Source organism: Sinocyclocheilus rhinocerous, unplaced genomic scaffold, assembly GCF_001515625.1.
Source record: "Sinocyclocheilus rhinocerous isolate Xijiao unplaced genomic scaffold, SAMN03320098_v1.1 scaffold4672, whole genome shotgun sequence".
NCBI classification, from domain to species: domain Eukaryota; kingdom Metazoa; phylum Chordata; class Actinopteri; order Cypriniformes; family Cyprinidae; genus Sinocyclocheilus; species Sinocyclocheilus rhinocerous.
Genome location: NW_015644017.1, coordinates 7,716 through 19,772, shown reverse-complemented (window position 1 = coordinate 19,772; position 12,057 = coordinate 7,716). Strand labels below are relative to the sequence as shown.

The following is a 12,057-nucleotide window of genomic DNA, read 5'->3' as shown; positions in this document are numbered from 1 at the left end:
GCGAGTCAGGATCGACAACTTCATCCTTGCGACACTTACTCCACCGACACTAGTTTATTAGTAAATAACTCAAATATCTCCTTACTATTTCCCCGTCACATTTATGGTAATTACTTTTGCCGGTGGTTTGCGGCAAGCTTAAGCCTATTGCTTGCATTCGAACGCAGAACTGTTCAGCTGCGCTGACGGCACGCACCATACATACTGCTGCTGCGGGACACTAAACACCGTCGAGACGCTGTTGACAGTCGCGGTAGCACAGTCTCGTGTTGTTTCCACCAGTGAGGCAATTTTTTTCATCACTAGCCTAATTGATGGATGTCTAAAATATAAAAATAAGGAGAAGCCTAAAACAGGCCCGAGGCCCCGCCCGCGTCTGAACTATGACGTGAAAATTGGCCCGAACCCCGGCCCGAGGGACGTAAAAAAGTCGGATCTACAGAGCCTGAAATGCAGGGCTCTAGGAGTCGCTTTGAGGGGGAGGGGAGGTTAACGTTTTTGATTAAAGATTACGAGGGCACATGAATTTTTTTTAAATAATGAAGTGCACGGATAAATAATTTATAATAAACACTACAGTATTCCATCAAAAAATAAGAATTGTCAATTTTGATTTCTTGCCGACTTTAATAGACCGCACAGAGTAGCATTATAACAGAACTTTCAAACGTCTAGTATGATAAAACAGCGCTGCTTTTTTCCCCCCACATACGCATGACCGGAAGGAGCGGAAGCGGTCGACTGTGGCATAATAAAAGCTCCGCTGCTTTCGAGCCGTGTGTCACGCTCGTTCAGCGGCCTCGTTTCGCTTCGACGGCTTTCAGCCTCACCCTGCTTCATTCTACTACGTTAATAAATCATTAGCTCATCCATGAACATGACTTCTGCCCGAGTCCCATCGGATTGCATTGGCTGTGGGGATGAAGACAACAACTCCCATGATTCCACACTCAGTCACAGCGTCATCAAGCTACGCCTTTGTTTCTTTTGAATACGTGGCCTCTAGCGGCGAAAAATTACATATTGTGCCTTTAAAAACAGCAATGTTACCATGGTATTTGTGTATTCATCCAACTTCCTGGAGGGAATATTCTTTTTGTGCTGCTGAAACAAGTCCTTCAAGAAGTCCTGCCATCAGAAATAGACAAACAAACAATCAAAACACTACCCTAAATATTCAAACTTTGTCTGTGATTGTCATAATATATTAATGTAACTGACAGTCTCTGCCAATGAGTCATGTGTGTGCATTTACCTTGAGCTCCACAGCTGATATGTAACCACTGCTGTCAGCATCATATTTCCTCCAGATCTACCATGGGAAATGTGCAAAACTATCAGCCGGTATATCTAATTGATGGTCATCACAACTCAAATAAACTACAACCTGAAATCACAATACTGACATGTCTGATGTCAAAGTTTAAGACTGTTTAAACATTATATTTTAAAAATATTGTGATGTAATTTGTGTGAGATGGAGTAAAGGTTTACCTTCATGAACTCCGCACTATTATCCAACGGAGCCTCTCTACGAAAGATAAGAAGGAAGTTCTCATCCTCCGGCAGGATCATGTTGGCTAGCTAGTATAAATGCAAACACAAATGGGTTTATTAACTAACACATGGTTTAATCACGACAAATGTTATTCTGTCTCTGCTCATAAAAGTAAATTGCTTCCTAAACGGTTTCTTTTATACAGCCAAAACAAAGAATTCTAGAATATGTATTTAATTATAACTCTGAATGATTGAATTACAGCAGCACGACATGACATTGTAAACATGTAAAGACATGACAATATAAAGTCTGTTTGCAGTATAGAATCGTATCAGTATCAAAACAAAACAACGTTCACTAATTAGAAGTACAAAACGAGGATTTGTAAAGAAGAATGTCAGAGGATTTCGATATAAGGCAAGAGGAGACTGGTTTTCCTTTGCTAATCGATATAAGCCAAGAGCTGCTTCCATGTACAACTGTTGGCGCAAGCTACATTAAAGTGATTATTACGTTTTGAATATGGATATTTCTTACAAAAATGCATCGATTCGCCACAGGAGGCCTTTGTTCACCCCCCGTAGCCGTGTGAGATACTTTTTTTTATTTTTATGGATGGGCGCTTTTTATTTAACTTCTTTTGAACTGATGCATGCAACATCCGCTGAGTGGCATTAAACAGCTTGAAAGATCAAAGACAATTTTTGTCTTTTTTTTTTTCATTTTTGGGTGAACTAACCCTTTAATGTGGTTAACCTAACTGGTGCAACCGTGCTGGAAACAGCCGGAAGCCATAAAGTGGCTAGATAACATCTGCAGCTGCAGAGAAACCTTTGCCATCACTGCATGCAGAAAGCAATTCAGTTATGTATGTTTTTCTCTGCACACAGAATGACTAATTATAGAACAACAGCCTGACTGTAAGGTATCCGTTTAAAAATATTCCTTCTTTCATCATGATTGCTTTTTTTGCCAGTTCAATTACAGGATTATCAGTTTTTTAATTTTCTGCAGGACTAATAATAATGAAAGGAAAATGTAAAAAATTGCGATGTACTTCGTGGATCGCCAAGCGTCCATCAGATGTGAGATCATAGGTAGACATAAAGCTCTTCTTTATTTGCTGTACTCTCTCCCCTGTAATCTTATCCTAAAGACAGCAGAGAAAACAAACTGGTTACCATGACTACATTTCCATCATTCAACTCTCATTATTTCCCCATCATCACTCATCATAGCCATTGGACTGGAACAGCTGTGCACCAGATATTCAATGAATATCTGACACAACCTTTATTATAAGCCTTCTTACAGTACATCCCAATAACTCTTATTCAATGGGTTTTAGAATCAGTATCATAGAGGACATTTGTTTGTTTAGTAGGGACAGTGCAAGTTCATGAACATCGGTGTAAAATACAAAATGTAAACATGCTGGATTATAACAACTTTGCTAGAACACTGAAAATCTATTTTTATCTTGTATGTCTAATCACAGTTTCCTGAAAATAAAGTGTTTGATTTCTTGAGACGTTGCACAAGTTCCTGAGTAACAGTCTAATTTAATACTCTAAATATATTGGTTATGAGTGTACAAGTGCACACACATACTTTTTTAAAACCATGATAACCATAGTTTCCATCTAAACAGCATAAATACTACAGATATTGTAGCTATAATGAAACTTTTCTGTAGCATTCAACAAGAAAATAAAACAAAATGACAGAAAATATATAAAGAAAAAAAAACATGTTTAGGTCCACAAAGATTTTAAATTCTGTCAAAAGGTGGTCCAGTTTTGTCCAGTGGCAGTGTCTACTAAGTATCTGCTGCTATGAAAGGTAAACATATGTTAAATGGCTGTGTGTGTTATGTTAGAGAGCTAGGGAACAGATCCTAATGTGTAAACAGCCAGAGAGCACTCTTAGAGAGCACTTACAAAAAGAGTGCAGTATGTCTAATGTGCTTCCATACTAATGTGCTGCACAATGTAATAACACCAGTGTCAAAAACAGTTATAAGAGTGATGTGTTTACAGGTTTTTGTACATTCAAATGTAATAAACCGCCTGAACTTTAATTCCAAGTATTATACATTATACATACCTTTGACCCTAATTTTTCCAGCATGTGACGGAAAAAGTCATCCAACTCTTTCCCTTCAATGTAGCCATTATCTGTGGAAAAGTATTTATCTTATAATCAGATGAACAGATACAGAGGGTATTTAAATCTGAACATGCATCACTATGTAAATAATCAAACCTTTAAAAAACTACAAATAGATAATTTGAAACCAGAATGGAAATGATTTTAAATTCTCACCATCAGCATCAAAGTGTTGCCAGATCTGTAGAAAACCAGCAGCATCTAGATTAGCAAAGGCACAGTCCATGATGGAAATATAAAATAAAATATAGTGATAGAGCAAGAACAGAAATTTGATGCAGGCAGCTGTGCACAGAGGGGGACACTTTCGCTTGACTCACTGAGTAAACACAGAATAAAACCCCTCCTCTTTCACACCACTCTCTCTTCAGTCATTTGCTGAAAGACTGATATGATCTGAGGTCAAACTGGGTAGTTTTCCTTTTTTTTTAAATGCCTGTCACTTTTTAAAAAAATAGAAATAACCATTAGGTATTGTGCTGTATAAACTCTGTAACAACACCATAAGTTACCCCTATGTTTGCTTATGTTTCCGGTTACTATATTTTCTAGTCTATTATGCACATTAGACAGAACAAACAAGAGACAGCAAGAGTTTTTTTTTTTTAAATAGAGTTTATCAACTTAATTTTCTTACTTTTTTTCTCTGGGTTTATGGCTGCAGCATGTTTGTGAGGGTGTCTTAAGTTCTTAACTATTCACCATTATAAAATAAAGCAATGTTTATTTTACTGTTATTTATTTATTTTATATATTCTTTTTCAATGGGACATTTTCTATAAAATTTATAATGTTTTTTTATTATTATTATAAAACTACATCTCACCTTGTAAAAAATGTGGAAGCAAAATGGCTAAACATAAAAGCCACCCATTAGGTGGCGAGATGCACTAAGAATGTAGCTCGGCATTAAAGGAAGAAGAAAAAAGATATGGCACACTTCTTAGCATCCGTTTCTGTGGTGACTCTGGGATTCTGCGCTCTTGTATCTTGTGTGTTCATCGTGAACATACTCTGGGTTGACTGAACTTGAGGCTGGAATATACTACATGACTTTTAAAATCTGAACAGATTTTAAAGGGGTCATATAATGTTGCTAAAAATAACATTATTTTGTGTATTTGGTGTAATGAAATGTGTTTATGCCGGGCTAGAGTGAGCGGAGGCTGGCTTGAGTGAGCGGCGGCGGGCGGGCTTGAGAAGGGTGTGGCCGGTGGATTCGACGAAGGAGTTTAACTTTTATAAAGAATATTTTTTAGGATTTGAGACTTTAGTCTTTGCAACTTTACAGATCTTCTTTATGCACCAAGAGCTTGTAACACTCCAAAGAGAAAGGAACAATTTAAATCGCATCATATGACCCCTTTAAAACTCAAGGCATCATACACTTACCAACTTTGTAAACAGTTACAGAGGAAAAAACAGAGCATTCTACACTTGTCACAGTTTAGTTTTTTTTTCTTTCTGTGACCTAGTTTTCCTTGTGTTCCTGTCCTTAACCATTTAATTTGATTAAATCATTTCATTCATTCATTTTTCAGAGCGGCCGGTGTTTGGAGGACTACGTGGAGGAGTTCCTGGACACCTGCCACCTTGCCCACTGCGATGAGCTCTGCTTGATGGAGGAATTTCATTACGGGCTGGATGACGACATTCGCATCGTCATGCCTCAGGGAGATCCGTGCTGGACTAGAGCTACATCAACTTCGCTTACAGGATCTGCATTCACGGTCAACGAAGCAGATGTCGAGGATTACATCAGCGTCCAGCCCCAATGTGCAGACTTCTCGCAGTGTGGCCCAGAGCCCAGCCAGCAGTCATCCCCGTGGAAACTAGATCGTAAGTCTGAGCCCACTACAGAGCGGGAGCTGATCGCGTGTAAAGAGCCAGCTAAGGAGACTGAGCTATACAACACCACGGAGCCCGAGCCCTATGTGAAGTCTGACCAAGTGTGCGAGCTGGCAACATCAATCATGTCTGTGGCAATATTAGTGGAGTACGAGGGCATGGAGGATAGCCCCACCCACATTCCTACCACTGAGGGTGAGCGGCTGCTGGACTCTGGAGAGCTGCTCAAACTATTTGATCCCCTCTTTTCCAAACTCTCTCTTCCTTCTGGTCCTGTCTGTGTGTCTTCTTCCCTGGCTCTGTCCAGCCCTAGTCTTCTGTCTTCACTGTTTCCCTTGAACCCAGAATCTTCTGTTTCCCAGCCGGTTTTATCCGGCTCTGAATCTCCTGTCTCCCTGCTGGTTCCGTCCAGCCTTAAAGCATCTGTGTATTCGCTGGTTCCGTCCAGCCCTAAACCTTCTGTGCCGTCTATGTGTCCTTCCAGCCCTGAACCTCCTAAATCCCTCAGACTCATCGGGTCTTCCAATCTCATGCTCCGCTTAGGCGTGAGGATCCCTTGTCTCCACCTCCAACAACTGGATCCCTGACTTCACCTCTGCCCTGCGACCCATCGACTCTGTCTTGGCTCCTAGCTCCCTCGTCTCCAACGTAGCCTGTCATCCCACTGGCTCCACCGGGCTCCCTCGTCCCTCTGGCTCCACCTTGGTCAGTCACGACCATCCGCTGCCTCAGAAAACCACTCCTCCTGCTTCACCTTGTCCCTCCATCCCTCTGGCTCTATCAGGCTCCTTCTTTCCTCCGGCTCCATCTTCGTCCTCAGTCACTCCAGCTCCACCACGGTCTTCCGGAACCACATCTTCGCCTCTGTCGCTCCGTATCTGGCCGGCTTCGTCTGGGTCTCAATCGCCGGCATCATCGCAGGAGCTTGAATCCCTGGTTCCATTACCCAGGCCCCCACCATGGCTCCTCCCTCCAGCGGCTCTGCCGTGGGCCTTCTTCCTGACTGGGCTCTGGTTGTCCGCTACTTGGCTCATCCTCAAATCCTTCAACCACCCTCTGTGACCCCTGGCTGTTCCCTGGCTCCTTCTTCCTTCGTTGCCTCCCTTCACCACTCCTGTCTTCTGTCCTCCCTACACTTCTGCCATCCCTTCACCCACTCCTGGCTCCATTCATGAACTCTGTTGGCACGAGGTCGCACCTTTCCGGAGGGGGGCGATCTGTCACAGTTTAGTTCTGTTTTAGTTTTTTTTTTTCTTTTTTCAATCAATATTGGGATCATAACACCTACTATCATGCAAACTAAAACTGCCATCTTAAATGGTTTTGGAACATGACCTAGAGATAGAGATGAATTAATAATATTGAGAAGAGGCTCTTCTGCTACAGGTAACATCTTTTTCAATCGTTTAGTAGGAATGGGATCTAGTAAACATGTTGTTGGTTTAGATGTAATGATTAGTTTATTTAGTTCTTCTTGTCCTATAGTTGTAAAGCACTGTAATTGTTATTTAGGGGCAGTAACAGAGGCTGGATTATAAAAAGCAGTTAAAGGTTGTACATTTACAATTGTATTTCTAATAGTTTCGATTTTCTCTGTGAAGAAATTCATAAAGTCATTACTACTAAACTGATGGAATATTCAGTTCAGGTGATGTCTGTTTATTTGTTAGTCTAGCGACTGTATTGAATAAATACCTCGGATTGTTTTGGTTATTTTCTATGAGTTTGCGGAAATGCTCGGCCCTGGCTGCTTTTAGAGCATTTTTGTAGCGGTATATGCTTTCTTTCCATGCAATTTTAAAGACCTCTAAATGAGTTTGTTTCCATTTGCGCTCTAGGTTATGAGTATCTCTGTATTACTGTTGTACCATGGTGCAGTATTTTTCTCTCTAACCCTTTTTAATCTGATGGGTGCAACAGTATCTAATGTATTAGAGAATATTGTACCCATACTGCTAGTCATTTCATCTAGTTCATTTGTGTTTATGGGATCACTGAGCAGCTGAGACAGATCAGGCATGTTATTTGTGAATCTATCTTTAGTGGTTGAGATAATTGTTCTACCTAGTTGATAACACGGAGCGATATGACAAATATCAGCGGTATTAAGTACACACGTTACAAAGTAGTGATCACTAACATCATCACTTTGCTGTATTATGTCTATATCAGTAAGATTATTTCCATGCGATATAATTAAGTCTAGTGTAGGATTAAGACGGTGAGTGGGTCTAGTGACATTTTGCATGACCCCAAATGAGTTTAGTAAATCTGTAAACGCAGCCCCTAACGCATAATTTTTATTATCAACGTGAATGTTAAAATCTCAGACAATCAATGCTTTATCAACATTGACCAGTAGGTCCGAGAGAAAATCTGCAAACTCTTTTAGAACATCAACATAGGGTCCTGGAGGTCTGTACATGTTAGCCAAAACGAAAGTTATTGGTTATTTATGCTTCTATCTGTAAGCATAATATTTAGCACAAGCACTTCAAATGAGTTAAACCTGTGTCCTGTTTTCTGAGTAACATTAAGAATATCTATATATAACATTGTGACACCGCTGCCACGACTAATCAGACGGGGCTCATGCTTATAACAGTAGCCTGGAGGAGTAGACTCATTTAGACCAAAATAATCATTAGGTTTAAGCCAGGTTTCAGTAAGGCAGAGTATATCAAATCTATTATCTGTGATCATTTCGTGTACAATAGCCGCTTTAGGTGTGAGTGATCTAATACTGTTTTACTGTATTTTTGATCAAATAAATGCAGCCTTGATAAGCATAAAATATATATATTTTCAAAAACATTAAAAATTTTACTGATCATAAATATTTGAATCGCAATATGCTTTATTTACATATTTCAACATTTAATTAATTATTTAATTTTGTATAACATGGCCCTCCATATAAAAGAGGCGAAACATTTCTTTTAAAACAGGGTTCCTCAAATCTTGCCTTGGAGTGCCAAAGCCCTGCAGAGTTTTTAGCTCCAACCATAATCAAACACACCTGAGCAAGCTCATCAAGGTCTTCAGGGGGCTGTTTCATTAAACAAGTTTACCAAATAAGCCAGGCTTATTTCAGTTAGTCTGACTTATTTTCACTTGATTTGGTTTCATAAAGCAAAATGACCATAGCTCAAGCTCAGTCACTCTGGCAATTTATGCTGGGAAACTAATCTGGTCCGGGGCAGGCTAACCGTCAGGCTAAGCTGAGTTCCTCTAACACTGACCAATAGGAACGCATTAATATTACGGCGCTGACACTCTCACGTACAATTATTTGACATTATCAGTCCAAAAATAAAAGTATACAGAAAATGCAACTTAAATAAATCAAATAAATAAAAATATAGGCTACAACCAACTGTATTTAATGTCTTGTGCCCAAGATTTAATGACTTTGTTTACATTTTAACATGCTGCTACATGCGCATTCAGCTGATCAGCAGTTTCTAGCCATGCAGCCGTTCTCTCTGGTTTTATGTCAGCTGTACTTTATAGTTATTAGTAGAACATTAAAACATTACAATATAAAATTGCTCTTTAAAGCATTAAAAAAAACCTCTAAATTAACATTTAAAATCACTAAATTAAAAATGAAAATAATATAAAACAGACTATATTTTATATGATAAGAGGAATTGTTACGGGGCGACAGAGACGTGAAGCGAACGGATCCATGTGCATGCTTTTATTAAGAGACGTGGTCATAACAGGCATGGGTCAAACAATGGCAAACAGGTACAACACAGGCAAGACAAAGAGTAATCCTAGGACAAGCGTGGGTCTTCGATAGACGAACAGAATCCAGAGGGTTAGACAAAAGGGGTAATCCGTAATACACAGGCAAAGATCTTCACACAGGAAAACAGGCAAGGTAAGGCAAGACTATACTAAACTATGAACTAGAAACTAAGACAGGGAAATGGCTCCATAAAGTGCTATCACCTGGAGAGCGATAAACGCAGACAATACTCTGCGGCTTGAGCAGGATCTGAGTGGGTGTTATATAGTGTGTGTAATAGCTTTCAGGTGAGCGTGTGATTGGTTACAGCTGTGTGCAATCAGTGCAATGGATGATGGGAAATGTAGTCCAGGGTATAGTGTAAAAGTCTGTGTAGTGTGAGAGTCCATGTAGTGAACAGAAGTTCATAGACCGGATTCGTGACAGGAATACACATTAACTTATTTGAGCTAGTAATTAGGGCTTTATTAGCTAGCTTACATTTGATTTACAGTTACTGCTATCATAAAAATACACTTATATGTAAGATTAAAACTGTACATGTGTCACATTTAATGTCCAACAACAAATATTTTAGCAGAATGCATATTTTATTCAGAATTATTGCGCTATTAGTCTATTGCGTTCCATCTGTTTAGCACGCATGCGTGCAACAGCGCTCGTTCACTCACGTAAGCCACGCCCACTCCTGACAGCAAAATTGATATATTTGCATGACTTTCTAACATTTACAGATGAAAAATATACCTGTGACATGTCAGTTATGCACTGAGGAAAACACAATGTCTCAAATGCATTAAACAACTCAAATATATTCGCTGTTTGCCATGGTGGATCGATTTGATCCATGATCGACATTAAGGGCTGCTTAAGAATAAGCGTGCACATCAAATTATGCTGACTCATTGAACCTGGATTGAATTAGTGAGATTGCATGAACTTAAATGGTCGTTTATGAAACCGCTTTAGTCCCGATTTATTTGTTAGGTTATTTCAAGTCAGGTTTTGGACTTTAATCCCCGCTTTTCTTAGCGTCTTTTATGAAACAGTCCCCAGGATGCCTAGAAAATCACAGGTAAATGAGTTTGAACAGGGTTTGAGCAAAACTCTGCAGGGCAGTGGCCCTCCAGGACCAGATTTGAGGAACCCTGTTTTGAAATAATAACATTGAAAGTTGTAAGACATGTCAAGTGAAGTGAGGTTTGAGACAGCTAGACTGGAGGCAAAGTAGTTCATGTGACTTTCTGAAATAAATATAATCAAGTGACATTACCAGTTAGTTTCACCATCATCACATCAGTAATTTTAGAGGTAAATAAGTTCAAAAATACCAAAAAATCACAAAAGAAATGCATAAATTTATTGTTTTTACTTGAGTGAAGATAGTGTTGAGACATTTATTTAAAAAAAATATTAAGGATCCCACCTGAGACATTCATGCCCAAATTTGTCCACAAAGGACTCATTATTAATAATATTAATATATTATAAAATATATATCTCGATGCACATTCACGAGAGTGCCACGATGCATACGTGTAGAACGTCCATCTCTCTTAGTTCATCGTCTGTATATTCTGGTTTGAATAAGGAAGGCTGGGCAAAAAATTGCAAGTGATCTCCTCTGTCGAAATCTTCAGACATGTTTACGAAGACTGTTTTATGTACAGCGTGCATCTTCCTCTGCTTGTAAACAAGGTACAGCGCATGCATGTTCTACGTCAGAATTCCGGCTCCTGCGTCAGCAGCACTACACGAATGCATCGTGGTACTCTTTTGAACGTGCATTGAAGACTGACACTGAAGAGAAGAAATTGTTGAATAAAGTCGTTATTTTTGTTTTCTTTGCGCTCAAAAAGTATTCTTAAGGTTGAACCACTGATGTCACATGGACTATTTTATCGATGTCCTTACTACCATTCTGGGCCTTGAAGTTGCGTAGCTGTTGCTGGATTTCATCAAAAATATCTAACGAGTCGGCGCCGATGGCTTCGTGGGCAGCGCGCCGACATGTAGCGCCTTTGCGCTTCGGGCGTCCCGAGTTCGAGTCCCGGCTCGCGGACCTTTCCTGATCCCACCCCGCTCTCTCTCACCCACTTTGCTTCCTGTCGACCTACTGTCCTATCTAAATAAAAAATAAACCTTTAAAAAAATAAAATAAAATCTAACGAACAAAGGTCGTACAGGTTTGGAATGATATGAGGTTGAGTAATTAATGACAGAATTTTCATTTTTGGTTGAACTAACCCTCTAATGTTGCCCCCAACTGATTAGTTCTGGGTTGCTGTCTGTTCAAGCTTCCATACCATTCCAACTACTGTTGGGTAAGAGTCAGGCTTGTATATACTGAATTGTATGGATTTTAATTGTGTGTTCCTTGATATGTTTTTTTTATTCTCAAAATGTTTGTGTGTTTGGAATGACTTGAAAGTCTGGTAGTGTGTGATCATAAGTCGTGTAGTGTATGATGGCCAGTTTTTCCTCTGTGACTATTTACAATGTCGGTAAGCGTATGATGTCTAGTGTTTTAAAAATCTGTTCAGATTTTAAAAGTTGTGTAGTGTATTCTAGCCTTAAGATTGCATTATATCTTGTTATTGTAAAATGCAGCTAGACAAAAAAGTTTGTCAAGACAAACTTTAGCTTGGCTTGAGAAAGCATAGCCTGAAAGTTTGAATTAGTTGTAAAAGCTTGAAGTTTTAAACCATTTTAAAGTTTTTCCATGAGAGTTGACAGGAGGATCTGGTGGTTAACCATGTCAAAAGCAACGGACAGATCCAGC

General features: G+C 39.5%; 1 protein-coding gene across 2 annotated transcripts in view; it reads right to left on the bottom strand.

Moving 5' to 3' along the window:
- LOC107757885 (secretagogin-like) overlaps positions 1-3,975 on the bottom strand; it is a 10,454-nt gene extending 6,479 nt beyond the window's left edge. Inside the window, exons 1-6 of one of the 2 annotated variants that reach the window (XM_016575493.1) lie at positions 3,827-3,975; positions 3,608-3,678; positions 2,559-2,651; positions 1,495-1,584; positions 1,256-1,312; positions 1,051-1,128 (exon numbers count right to left, since the gene is read on the bottom strand). In XM_016575493.1, coding sequence (XP_016430979.1) covers positions 1,051-1,128; positions 1,256-1,312; positions 1,495-1,584; positions 2,559-2,651; positions 3,608-3,678; positions 3,827-3,896 — 459 coding nt within the window. In that variant the 5' untranslated portion in view covers positions 3,897-3,975. The remainder of the gene's footprint in view (positions 1-1,050; positions 1,129-1,255; positions 1,313-1,494; positions 1,585-2,558; positions 2,652-3,607; positions 3,679-3,826) is intronic. The other variant, XM_016575494.1, reaches the window with a different exon arrangement.
- Positions 3,976-12,057: the final 8,082 nt, after the last annotated feature.